Below are 12,814 nucleotides of genomic sequence, written 5' to 3'. Positions count from 1 at the left end.
TAAGGTTTCTTTTTATAGTTAATGGAAGAATCGGAAAGTAAAGCAGTATTTTTGCTGCACTTGCATCCTTCCTCCCAAGAGACCTTTATTCAAACGCTTGGAAAAAATGAACTGGAAACTTCTCAGCGATTTTCACTGTCAAGCGAAACTGTGTCTCAAATCATTCAGCATGAAAACAAAACTTTAAAATGGGATGAAAATATAAACTCAGAAATTCTAGCAGTGTTTACTGAAATGTTCGATGATATACATTACAGAATTACAGTCGTTCCCATAGTGAAGAAACAAAACTGTGAGTATATTTTACAGATATACTTTCAACCAAATAACTTTTTTGTTTTAAATAGTTTATCCCTGTTCAATCCAGAATTTGAAACCCACGCTCTTGACTTGTTTTCTCGACAGTGGGAAAAATGAGGATTATCTCATAAATCTAGCAGAGGAATTGTTCAAGTATTGTTTGCCAGTTTTATTAAATATTATGTCATCCGAAGAAGAGATCAGGAAAAGAATCCAATACCAGTCATTATTGGCAGTAATTCGAAACTTACTTTTGTCGGTGGAAGATATTAATGGACTAATTAAAACAATGACTGAGGAAGCAAGAAAAATAACAAATTCAAAACACTGTACACTGTTTTTAAATAATGCAGGTCGAGTGGATTTAATTTCAAAAGTGTTTACTACGTTTTCCAGTAGTAATATTCGTGCAAGTATCAAGTCTGCAGAGGACCATATTATACCTGGTTAGTATGTTTATTATTAAAGAAATTTTTTTAAAACGAATATAGATACTTACCTACAATTTAACAACACTACGTACTTAAATTACGAGATATGACTTTCTGGTCTGTATAAGTAAAATCTTCTAAATTAATGTACATACCTAATATTAATCACGAACAATAATCTCTTTATGTTTTAAAGTTTTTATTGACAAAACCATTAGGCTGGTATTGAAATCGCGTCAAAAACCTCCTTTCTAAGTTTCTGCTTGATTTAAATATTCAAACAACGGTCGGTACACAAGTAAACATACTTGTGTACCGACAGTATCGTTCACGGCCGTATATAACAGGTCTGCGAACTCCCAGTTTAAAATGGTCTTTTTTCGACGAGATCCTAGGAGGCCACGGAAACTTAAAGTTCCTAGCGCCGTCTACTGGACACTATGATGAAACTATTCACAAAGGTCGAGCAATAATTGACCCTTTTCCTGTAAGATCGTAAAACTTCCATAGTGACTTTCCGTGCGCACGCATGTTCAAAACCACGTATCCGGCACTCCGGCAGCAGAGCAAAGGCCTGTGACAACAAACCGCTTTGACAGAATGCAACCAGCTACACATGCGTAATCTATCGCTCATTGGTTAATTTTAACTTGGCGCTCCAAAAATCTGACTTCGCCTGCGCGATGTTGTCTCACTCTGTATCATTGGAATTTATATAATATCTACTCACTTTGCTTACAGGAAAAGGGTCAATGAATGAAATTTGCGTAAAAATGTCCTTGAATGCAAGTTGTCAAAAATGTCAACTTTATAGGTTAAGTTTTGTGACGTCTTTTTGAAAGATGAGGGGGAATATACGTCAAATGTCATGTCAAACATCAGTTGATAGTGCAAATAGTACAATTAACTACCACATGGTGGCGGTCATCTTAAGCTCCCACAACCTACTACGATACCAGTTTTTAAGCGCCCGTTTTATGAAAATTTATGAATGGAGTTGAAACACCTTACTTATACCACCGTGGTATCGTTCAAAGATATTGAATAAGCAATAAGTACATATAAAACGTCTTTGGTACCGTTAAGTAGGGCAGGTTATGTACACTTCAGTGGCAGAGAACATAGAGAAAGAGAAGTGTCATAGTTTAAATCAGAAGACGGTTGAGGACTCCTCGATTTATGTTGGTAGCAATGTTTGGTTTCTAACTAGGAATAAAATTAACTAGAAGAATTGTCATAATATTTTTAACGACGCTTTTTACTTTCGACAAATTGAGAACAGTTTTGCCAGAATATTACAAGCTGCTTATTGTTTCCTTCACTTTAATTCAGGTCACACGAATTACATTACAATTATAATGAAAGAAGATTTTTATTGTCATCGACTATTTAAATTTGGCGCGCCTGCCTTTGGCGATTGAGGACCAGAGATATGGAGAGGGAGAATGAGCTTCCCCTTGCGCAGACCATAGATGTTAAATTAAGTTACCTAGATACCCGACTACCTAACCCTGCGCTGCAGAAGTGAAGCTTCAAGGTCGAGTGGCCGCCATTTGTCAGAAAGGCAAAACATTGCTGTCAATGTATGATCGCTTGGTAGAGCTTATTTGAAACCAGAAGTACATCGAGCGGGAGGGATGACCAGGACCATTAGTGTTGTTATTGGGGTTTATACGTGCTGGCGTTAGTACATATAAGAACGTACAAAACAGGTCCAAAGAGTAAAGGAAGTTCGTTCTCGACGCCGCTGATTCTGTGAAAGTAGTGCTCATGCGCACTGAATAGTGTTTCAAATACTGGTATCTGCGCTCTTTTATTGCTGTGTACTTCTGCTTTCAAATAAGCAATATTAGGAAAATAGTGCTAAATACAACGTGTTTTTGAAATACATGGAAACAAAAAATCTGGTGAATGTAGGGAACCTAAGAAGTCAAATGAACGTTTGTTGTTTTAGTAAAATTTTGAAAGGAAAATTTAACCCCTATCCAAACATTCATTCCTCCACTGATAAATAATGGTTTCACGAAAAAATGTGAAACCTAGTAACTGAAAACTGCCGAGGTGTAACTACTGTTGCTATTAATTTATTGCTAGCAACAAATAAACAATGACAATAATTAATGAACTGACAATTAAAACTTCAAAATCATAATTTAATCAACCATAAAATGAAACAAAACGTAACGTATGCAACTAGAGCAAGTTTTCAAAATGTCCACCACCATTTCGTATACACGTTTCCGCACGTCTAATCAATGATTGTTGCCTTGTTCATGTAGAGTTCTCCACACCACAAAAGGTGAAACTCCCACTCGGTAAGACAATCGTCTACTGCTTATACCTGGATCGTTTTCAACGACATTCAAAATTTCTTCTTCGGCATCAAGTGTCCGTTCTGTCCTTTCACGACCACGATCACTAAAACGAGGTTGAAATTTCCCATTTTCTCGTAGACGCTGCACAACGTTAGCAAATGTTTTATGATTTGGCAATCTTCGTTCGGGAAATGCTTCTTGGTATAAACGTCGAGCTTCCAAGGACTTTCTTAAGGCTTGTCCATACATCAGAACCATGTCAGTCATTTCAGAATTAGAAAAATTCATTTTGTTCTTCCAAAAAATTGCAAAAACGTCAAAAAATGATGGGCTAATGAATGTATTGTCATGTTAACAAGCAACAATTTTACCTACTTTAAATTACTATAGTGATCAAATTTACCTTTAACATTTTTGGAATCAGTAGCGCACACGCAAATTTTAACAGATTTTCAATCAATTTTATCTCAAAAACTAAAGGATTTTTATTAGATCAATATTTGATGCATAAATTCTCTACATCATGACCAATTACGTTAAAAAAACTTTCCATCTATTTCAAAAATACCCTGTAAATGTATGTACGTTGCGAACTGTTTCATGTGTATTGGGAGTGAATGTGTATGATTACGTGAATTAAAGTATAGTTCCAAAAAGTGTTGGTTTATTAAAAGCGAAATATGCCGGCATCGTGTTCCGCATTTGGGTGTACAAATCGGTTTAAACCAGGAGGAAACGTCCAGTTTTTTGGGTAATTTGCGGTCGATTGCTAAATCGGTTTGTCGTTTTATTATGTGATTTTGTCTTTAGATTTCCCCTGAAAAATGAAAAGCTCTTGGAACAGTGGGTTAGAGTAATGAAAAGAAAAAAATTTACACCAACAAAAGTCAGTAAATTGTGTAGTGACCCTTTCACTGAAAGTGATTATTTGGTGCGTCCTGGCACGTATTTACTGCTTAGGTATTTTTTTAATTTTAATGACTTCTGATTTATGTAAGAATTGGAAAACTATTTTAATTATTTTTCCTCAATAACGTAACATTTGTAGTATATTTTAAGTTATATGTACTTTTGTTGTATGTCAGGATTGGCAAGCTAACAATAAAATGTGCACCTGATTTCCTTAGAACAAATAAATAATATTTTACCCTTACTTTCACCATTACTGTAATACGATTCTACAGTATTTTGCCTCTTTGACAAATGGCCGCCATAGGCTTCACTTTACGCGACGCAGTTGCGCATCTAGTAGAGTATAAGGTTAAAATCTATGGCACAGACCACGGTGGTATCGCAGACCCAAAATCCTTGGTAAAATTGAAAGCAGCCATTTTATCAGTTGACTGTTGCCAACATAATCACAAATCACTAACAGAACTTGATATCCCTAGATGATCGCTTGATTATTGGGCGGGAAGTTTAAAATCATTAATTAAAATCACCTAATAATAAATCACAACTAAAATATATTCCACCTTACATAAATAAATAAACATAATTATACTTAAATATATTTATTGATGCGAAAACAGTACCAATTATGTGTACGCATGTCTAACAGAAGTGCCTTGAGCAAGACATGAAGTCTTTTGCTCAAATTAAACATTCTTATTTACATGTAGGCATTAATTACTTGTTTAATAAGAATATATAAATGGCCTTCATCGATGGCCGCCGTCTCGAGTGCGTGGGTCCTCTAAATTAGGAAAAAGAATGCTGGCATGCCGAAAGTTTTAAAAAATTGTTCATCGCTTGGAAGGTTGTTATCGGTGAGTTGCAAAATTTTTCGTATTTACAACTCACAGTAACAACTAGTCTTTACAACCCCAGCAAAAGGTTTAAAAAGCCCACCTAAAATCAAAATTTTGTCAAGAATTAAAAAATAACTATTGTAAGTATTTTATTTTGCCCATGTTTTTTTTGTTCAATAATCTGTAAAACTGTAAGTCACTTCGTTGTGTTTCAATGCAAGAAGAAATGCAGTCTGCGCACTTAAACATCTTCACCACCATTTTGACAACATAGCTACCGATCAGAGGCGGCTGGTCAGGGGCGGCAGGGTCGGCCACGCCGTACCAGTCATTTTAAAATACTTAGTAAGCATTAAAATAAAAAAAAATAAAAAAAGAAATACAGTTTGAATCTACGTTAGGATAGAACATATATATTAAAAATAGTATATTATTGGCCAAGGTTGCAGAGCCAAACATTCTAGACCGAGCGCAAATTAGAACCCGAGACGCGCAGCGTCAAGGGCTCTGAAGCGCGAGGTCTAGAAGTGGCTTTGCAACCGTGGTTAATATACTATTTTTTTCACTAGTAGAAACCATAAGACAATAAATTGAAAAAATAAACATTCAATTTTTTGACGCAACATGATTTTGTTTTGATTTTTAATCAAACTTAATCTAAATCTTCAACACAAAGAAAACCGTTTATACTTGTCGCTGAGTTAATCATTTTATCTTCTACCGTCTACCAACTACCATGCGTATACTCAAGTAATGTTTGTAGCACACATTTGTTCATTTTTTAAGAAATAATCACATCAAACATTGCGTACATAACCTCAATTTTTCTTTTTGAACCGGTGGTCGCAAAAGTTGAATTTGCTCCCTCTAAATGAGTCGACATTTGCATGCGTCATGGTTGCTAGTGAAAAAATATATTTTTTCCACTAGTAGCATTACAATGGCTAATTGTCCACTTGTCTAGAGGTCTGTAATTTGGAAAATTGTGAACCTTGGTCAATAATGTAAACGTGAAGTTGGCCACCTAATGTGACAACTGTCCACAACTGTCAGAAAAAATGAGACATAACCTGAAAACGATCATTTAGGAAAATTTGCTTTTAAATTATGCCCTGGAATGATTTCCAAACCCTGAATTGATTATTCTCGGTGTAATTGAGGATAAATTGGTGAAACTAAGTTGATGAAGTTGATGGGAGTGAAAATGAAGTTTACGGGAGTGAAACTGACTCATGGTTCCGATTTGGTTTGACTTGATTTGTCGTAGACGAGCTTTGGACGGTTTCGGCGATTTTTTTTTTATTGAAGATCGAGCCGTCGTTGTATCCTTCTGCTACGCTGGAGGATTTCCATTCCCCGTGTCGCTTTAACGATAAAAGGTCCATATCTGTTTCAGCCAAATTTGTCGCGGTCGCGTAAGTACGACGGAAAGAGGAGAGGTACATGATGGTTCACTTTACAACATTTTTCACACAAAAATTTATTAAAAACGGGAAATATGGAGGAAATTAAAACAAAAGTTCTGGACCATTTCTGGATTGTCAAAAAATAATAAAATTGCAAAGCTTACTAAAATGACGTGAGTACATGTTTTTATTGATGCACTTCAGAAAAAACATTTTGAAAATTCGCAAACCTCAAATGGGCTACTAGTGGAAAAAATAGTATATTAACCACGTTTGTGAAGCCAATTCTAGACCTCGCGCTTTAGAGCCCTCGACGCTGCGCGTCTCAGGTTCTAATTTGCGCTCGGTCTAGAATGTCTGTCTTCACAACCTTAGTTAATAATATACTATTATTATATTGTAGGTACAAAATAAAGCATTTGTTGCTAATTTTAAATGCTGATAAACACGCTTTGCCGGCGAGATTTCGGCACGCCGTATCCAGGAATGCATAATGCTCGATGTTTCGACTTCGTAGCAGCTTACGGTTTCATTATTCTCTTTGTCTACTGCACTGTAGTAGACAAAGACCTGGCGGAACGTATGTTGTGCCAGGTCCGGCGAGATCCTTCTTCGCCGTACCCAGCAATGGGAATTTAGTTATTAAAACGTTTAATATTTAAGATAGCTGACAAAATTACAAAACAATAACGACTTCGATGTTCTTCAGTGCATACTATTTTTTTTTAAATAATAATTGTCGATTTAATACATTTTCCTGTGTATGAATAAAAAAATTACATTAAATTTTCTAAAATTTTATTGTTCGTACATAACTTAGCTACAACATAAATGCGCTTTTTCTGTATTTTTAGCATCTAAGCGTTTTCAGATATTTCAGAAATGAATTTAAAAAATTTTAAATCATTTTAAGTTTAATTCAATAATTATTAAATTAATTTGACAATTTGCCATATACATTGAAAACAAATTAAATGTAAATGAAGATAGTTAACAGTTGGTACTTTTATTATTACTTTTTTTATATTTTTTAACTGCATGTCATTATTTAATTATTATTATTTAATTGTGGATGTCCGGGGTCGGCAAGCCGTATAGCCGCCGCTCGACGCGGAACCCAGCAAAAATAATTTTTTCGGTGGTTCTCAATTAATGATAAAGCAGAACAAGTAGAATTAAGGATTAATAGTATTTGGAATCAAACTGACATTGTCAAGTTCCTATAAAAAAATTATTTTAACAAGTCGAGGTCGAAGCATTTGAGATGTTTTGTACATCCTAGCACGTAAAATGTCAGTGGTTAACGAGTAGCGGCCATACATTACGAAAATATATAACACCAAAGTGTACACTCAAAATATTTGGCCGACCCGAAATTTTGAACCACCAGCCGCCACTGCTACCGATATATGCCACAACGTTTTCTGCCACTTCACTCAGCCCAATAAATTTAGACGGTCATAATCATGATCTGCAAGTGCTTCAGTCAAAATATCGAGACCATATTTTTTCAAGACAAACACGTCAACTGATTGTTGAACATTTGTGCTCTTTTGCTTTGGGCCACTGCTAACAGAGAGCATACAGGTGGTGCAAAGCACTTTACAATTTCCTCCTTCCCTCGTTATGTTTGTAAATAGAAGCAATCTTCTAAAAGTTTGACAAAATTGTAGAGGAGTAGGGTTATTGTTTCACTACATTTATGTTAGCAAGTCATTCCACCTCTTACTACTAACAAATTCATCAAAAATTCCCATGAACGACGTAACAAAGCCCAGAATTGACGTTTTTCGGGGCGTGCACCACAAAGGCCTGCCAGTGACATCCTTCAAATTCAGAAGATATTCATTGGTTTCGATGAGAAATGGACGCCACATTTCTTCATTGTTTTCTCTCAAAGGCGCCTTAAACTTCTTAGCACGTACACTTCGGGAATTGAGAATATCAAATAAAGAATCTATCCTTCTGATGAATTCTATTGTTGCTTCACAACCTTGAAAGTCACCAATACCAAGATCTTTTAAAAATTCAAGTGCATCCGCAACTCTTGCTAAGAGTTTGTGCTGCTAAACTCACCTATAGTAGAACTTAATTATTAATGTCAATAAGGAATATTGTCAGGAAAACAACTTACTTTCTTCAATATGATAAAATATTCAAACCTTAATGTCCTCTTTACACCTTGAGGTATAATCGATGGAGACTCTTCTCAAATATCAGCTGAAGTAGCACTCACAGTACTCATTGAAGTTGAAGAAACTTCTAGACTTTCATCTAAATTCACACTGGGAATTGCGTTCGATTTCAATCGTTTTCTCTCATTTACAACAATGAAATCAGTTGTTGTTAAATGATCTGAGCACACCAGCTTATACTGCTTAGTCAGTTTGAAGCTGTCATCTTTTTTCACAACAATCAGCCACTTTTTTAAAAGTTCTCGAACTTGCAGAAACCTAAACTCAGATATAATAAATATTGATCACATAGTATTGCAATAACCAATTGTTATTAATTATAAATACCTACGTATTCGATTTTAATAAGATGATGAAGAAAACTTACTGATGAAAAGATACACGTTCTGAACGAAATCGTTGACAATTTTTACAGTGAGAAACTCTACCAGACATGTTTGTTGTCAATAATAATGTCCTTTAACACTAACAAGCACGTTCACACGTACACTAACGGTAAAACAAATTAAGTAATAATTTTAACTCCAAATTACAACTGGTTCAACAACGTCGTAGCCTCATAGGTAAACAAAACTTTAAGGTTAACTGATAAAATGGCGGCCCCCATAGTGTACCTATGCGCAGAAGTCTAAGCTCATTCTCCTTCTATATATCTCTGGGTTCTCCTCGTCCAATCCCCCGACGTGGATAATCGCCATCTAAAAATCGGCACACCATACGACTAAAATGAGCTGGACCTCCCTCGTGCAAAAACCACATTTTACCATGACGGTTTAGAGGCACCTCTTCTAGCAATTGTAGCAAATCATGTCGCAAAAACTGAAGATAATAATTAGCACCCGTCAGTCTATCGGGTAATTCAAATGGTCCTATCAGACGATCATCCCCAATGCCGGTCTACAAATTTATGGTAAACTGCCACTGAAAATGTCTTGGTCGAATTGCATGTGGATTTTCGTCGGCCCAAAAATGCGTATTGTGGTAGTTAAACCCTGCTTCGTTAGTTGTTAAAATGTACCGCGGAAAATCGGCATTTTGTACTTTCCTCAGGAACCAAGTGTAAAACGCAACTCTGCGTGGGTAATCAGCAGGACGCAAAGCCTGCACACGGTGTACATGATAGGGGTACAACAACTGCTCCCGAAGAGTTCTCCAAATCGTCCAATGCGACTCGTGAAATCGTTATGTAAGGCCTCGCAGACTAATTCCCGGTTGCTCTTCGACAGTCTCCAAAACTTCTTTCACGATATTAATTATTTGATGTGGACGTTGTGGATCTTGTTCAATCCGCCTTGGCAATAATGTTCCCGTTTCACGTAGCCGTTCATGCATACGCTGCAAGAGAGTGCGAGAAGGCACCCGTCTATGAGGAAAGCGATTTCGGTATAAACGGACTGCAAGACGAGAACGTCCTCGTGCTTCACCACAAATGAGGTGAATGTCCGCTAATTTGCTCTTTATTGTTTACAAAGTGTTCTAACAATTCAAATCCTTAGCAACAAGTGCAGACCAAACGCACATTAGCTTTGAAATTGTTCAGTGGTTCTCAAACGTGGACATTCGTATGTTGTACATTCAGTAACACAACTGACCACTCAAGTAAGGTTAGAATTTAGAATGCGCGGCAGTTAATAATTCAAAAATTCTACTACCTATGGGTTTCTTATGGGAGCTTGATTTCACAAACAAAATACGCCGCATAGGTAGAAATCTTAACTAGTTCATGCTACAAGCGATAAAGACTGTACAATTATCTTCCTGTTATAGTAGCCTGCATAGATATTGTAGCCGTCCATAGAGTCGAAATTTGCGAATACAAATAAAATAAAACCGGCTCAAACGGAGCCGACGACGGCTTGCAAGTTCTGTGGCCATAGTAACGCCCACACAAAGTACAGTTTTTATCGGCTCTTTTTAAGCAATTGACAGATGAATGGAATAGTCATAAAAATTACTCCCTTATAAGAAAAACGAAAAATGTATTTTGTGCAGATCTGTCTTTTTGACGTGGATTTGATCATTTTCTAGTGGTTTGTCGCATGATTAAACGAGAAAGCCGAGAATATCTTTGGTTGAATATGCAAAAAAAGTCTTTGGGCTCTTATTAACGACCATTAATGAATCAGACCTGAATCATCTCAACAGCACGTAATTTTTTATTTTTAGAAACAATGAACTAATTAACAATATTTTAATAAATATACAATTAATATTTTGTTACTCCACCGTTTGCGTGTATCTCATTTTGCAGTCTGCGAGGCATCGATTGAACTAATTGTCCGGTAAATTCTGATGTTATATTTTGCCAAGCGGTCACAACCTTTCTTGCAACCCGCCAATATTTTATGGGCGGAAATCATGTGTATAAATAAATTTGGCCATACGTGCCAGGACATCCTCTATGGGATTCAAATCTGGGCTCTTGGAATGCCACGGTAATCTATTGATTCCCTGTTCTTCTAAATAATTTCTAACTATCCGTGCTCTATGAATTGGGCAATTATCCTACAATTTTTCTACTTAAAAAAGCAAAGTTAGCAATAAATAATAATGATTACATCTTGAAAAATAAAGTTCGGTTTTGAAACATGGGTAAAACTGATGGAAGCATAACTTCTTCTAAAATTCTGCGGTATACTATCGCATTTAAGCGATTCTGAACAACTAAACATACTCCGCTATGTATCCACCCGCAAAGATTCATTGAAAACCGACTATTCTGGTTAGATCTATGAACATATCGTTCTTCATACCGTGTCTCAGCTGGCCGGTAAACACGGATTTGCCCATTACTGTGGGAATGAAATGCCTTTTCATTAGAAAGGACTACAGTTTCCTACATATTGAGTGGTTGATTTACAAATTACAGATTTTGTTTGCATCTATAAGATGAATCTTTCTTGCAGCAGCTCTATTCCGTAACTCAGTCAACCTTATTTGTCTTCGCACGGGTTTAAAGATGCGGGGAAATGTGTTTCCTGTCTTGCTCTAATCACTGATTCAAAAGGATTCTCAGGGAGAAAATCAGCCAGTGAAATATCTTCGTCTTCTATAGTAATTTTTAGACGACCCGTACCTGATGTGCGTGTAATCTGCCCGAAATTTTCATTTTTTTTCAGTGGCGGCTGGTGACCTTTTGAAATGGGGGGACACAATTTGATTGATGAGTTAAATATGAAGATATAAAACAAGTTGTTATTACCAATTAATAGACGAAATTGTGTGACGGAAATAAATACAAAAATACATTCAATAAAAATAAAAAAGGATTTCTCCACATACCTTTTTGCCTTCGGTGTTCATGGCATCTAAAAGTTCATTTTGGACAGTTTTAGGCGTTCCTTTAAGAACCGTTGCTTCTATCAAATGAGCTAATAAAGTCCAATTCAGCCATAAAATCAATCAGACCTCGAAATATACCTGAATTTTGTGATTCCCTACTTCCGTTTTGTCCACGTAAAGCAAATTCAAACACTCCACAAAATTTTATGCACATTATCAATCGGCGTTATATATGGCGATTTTTGTCGACCCTTGCGTTATGTGCCCGAATATTATTAACATAAGCGGTGTGTAGTTGTTTCCGAATGTCTGTATTACCGAGAAAATTATCCAAGAATATTTATCATACGTGCTCGCGTAGAATGAAAATTAAAACCCGCGATAGTAACTCAATCCTCCAGAGCACGGTCGCAAAGGGCTCACAATCCAGTTGTATCAGGCGCATATCAGGCGGCTACGACGTGTTCTTTCCATAGCAACGGTGTAAACAAAACATCTAAATCAGCCTTGATTCGATCCATTCGGTCTCTGCGCCGGGCTTTTATCAGAAATAACATATCATATATCCAAGACACATCTTTAGGTGGAAGTAGAAGTAAGTTTTGATACATTTTATACAAGTGGAGCGAGATAAAAAAATTAGTTTTGATAATTATGACACAAATTTCCGAATAATTTTTTAAATATTGAAATTTACTATTTTGCTATGTCCAGTGTGTTTGTAGACGTTGTAATTTTGGGGGGGGCACGTGCCATTGTGCCCCCCGGCACCAACCGCCCCTGTTTTTTTTTTCACTAACAAAATTGTGCTTTTGCTGATATGTAATTCATCAGCAATATATCTTAGTGCCACTTCCTCATCATGTCTTTGTTCAATAATATGTTTTTGAAACTCTGTTAAAGGCATTTTTTTAATTTCGCCCGAACTGTTAACTTGACAATTTAAATTTTATTTGACATTTGTGCAAGCTTGATACACATTAGTAAAATTTTCTTTGTATACTGCGTACGGTGAGAGACTGAGTGACAGAAAAGTCACTAAATCTAAGCGAAGAGAATTTTTGTGGTGTCTTTTAATAACAAAAAACGATGACTATTATCATTATACCTCTGTCTTCTCCTGAAAATTGTTTC

The 12,814-nt window shown here is 36.2% G+C and overlaps 1 protein-coding gene across 4 annotated transcripts in view; it reads left to right on the top strand.

The window, feature by feature from the left end:
• Positions 1 to 12,814, top strand: part of LOC135130175 (cGMP-dependent 3',5'-cyclic phosphodiesterase-like) — a 164,725-nt gene that overhangs the window by 51,178 nt on the left and 100,733 nt on the right. For all 4 annotated transcript variants that reach the window (XM_064057531.1, XM_064057532.1, XM_064057533.1 and 1 more), the window contains exons 2-3: positions 19 to 292; positions 348 to 746. In XM_064057531.1, the coding sequence (XP_063913601.1) occupies positions 19 to 292; positions 348 to 746 (673 nt within the window). The remainder of the gene's footprint in view (positions 1 to 18; positions 293 to 347; positions 747 to 12,814) is intronic.

Source organism: Zophobas morio, unplaced genomic scaffold (assembly GCF_036711695.1).
Source record: "Zophobas morio isolate AGI-343-1 ecotype UQ-CSIRO unplaced genomic scaffold, CSIRO_AGI_Zmor_V1 ptg000017l, whole genome shotgun sequence".
In the NCBI taxonomy this organism is placed as follows: domain Eukaryota; kingdom Metazoa; phylum Arthropoda; class Insecta; order Coleoptera; family Tenebrionidae; genus Zophobas; species Zophobas morio.
This window is presented reverse-complemented; position numbering and strand designations above follow the sequence as displayed.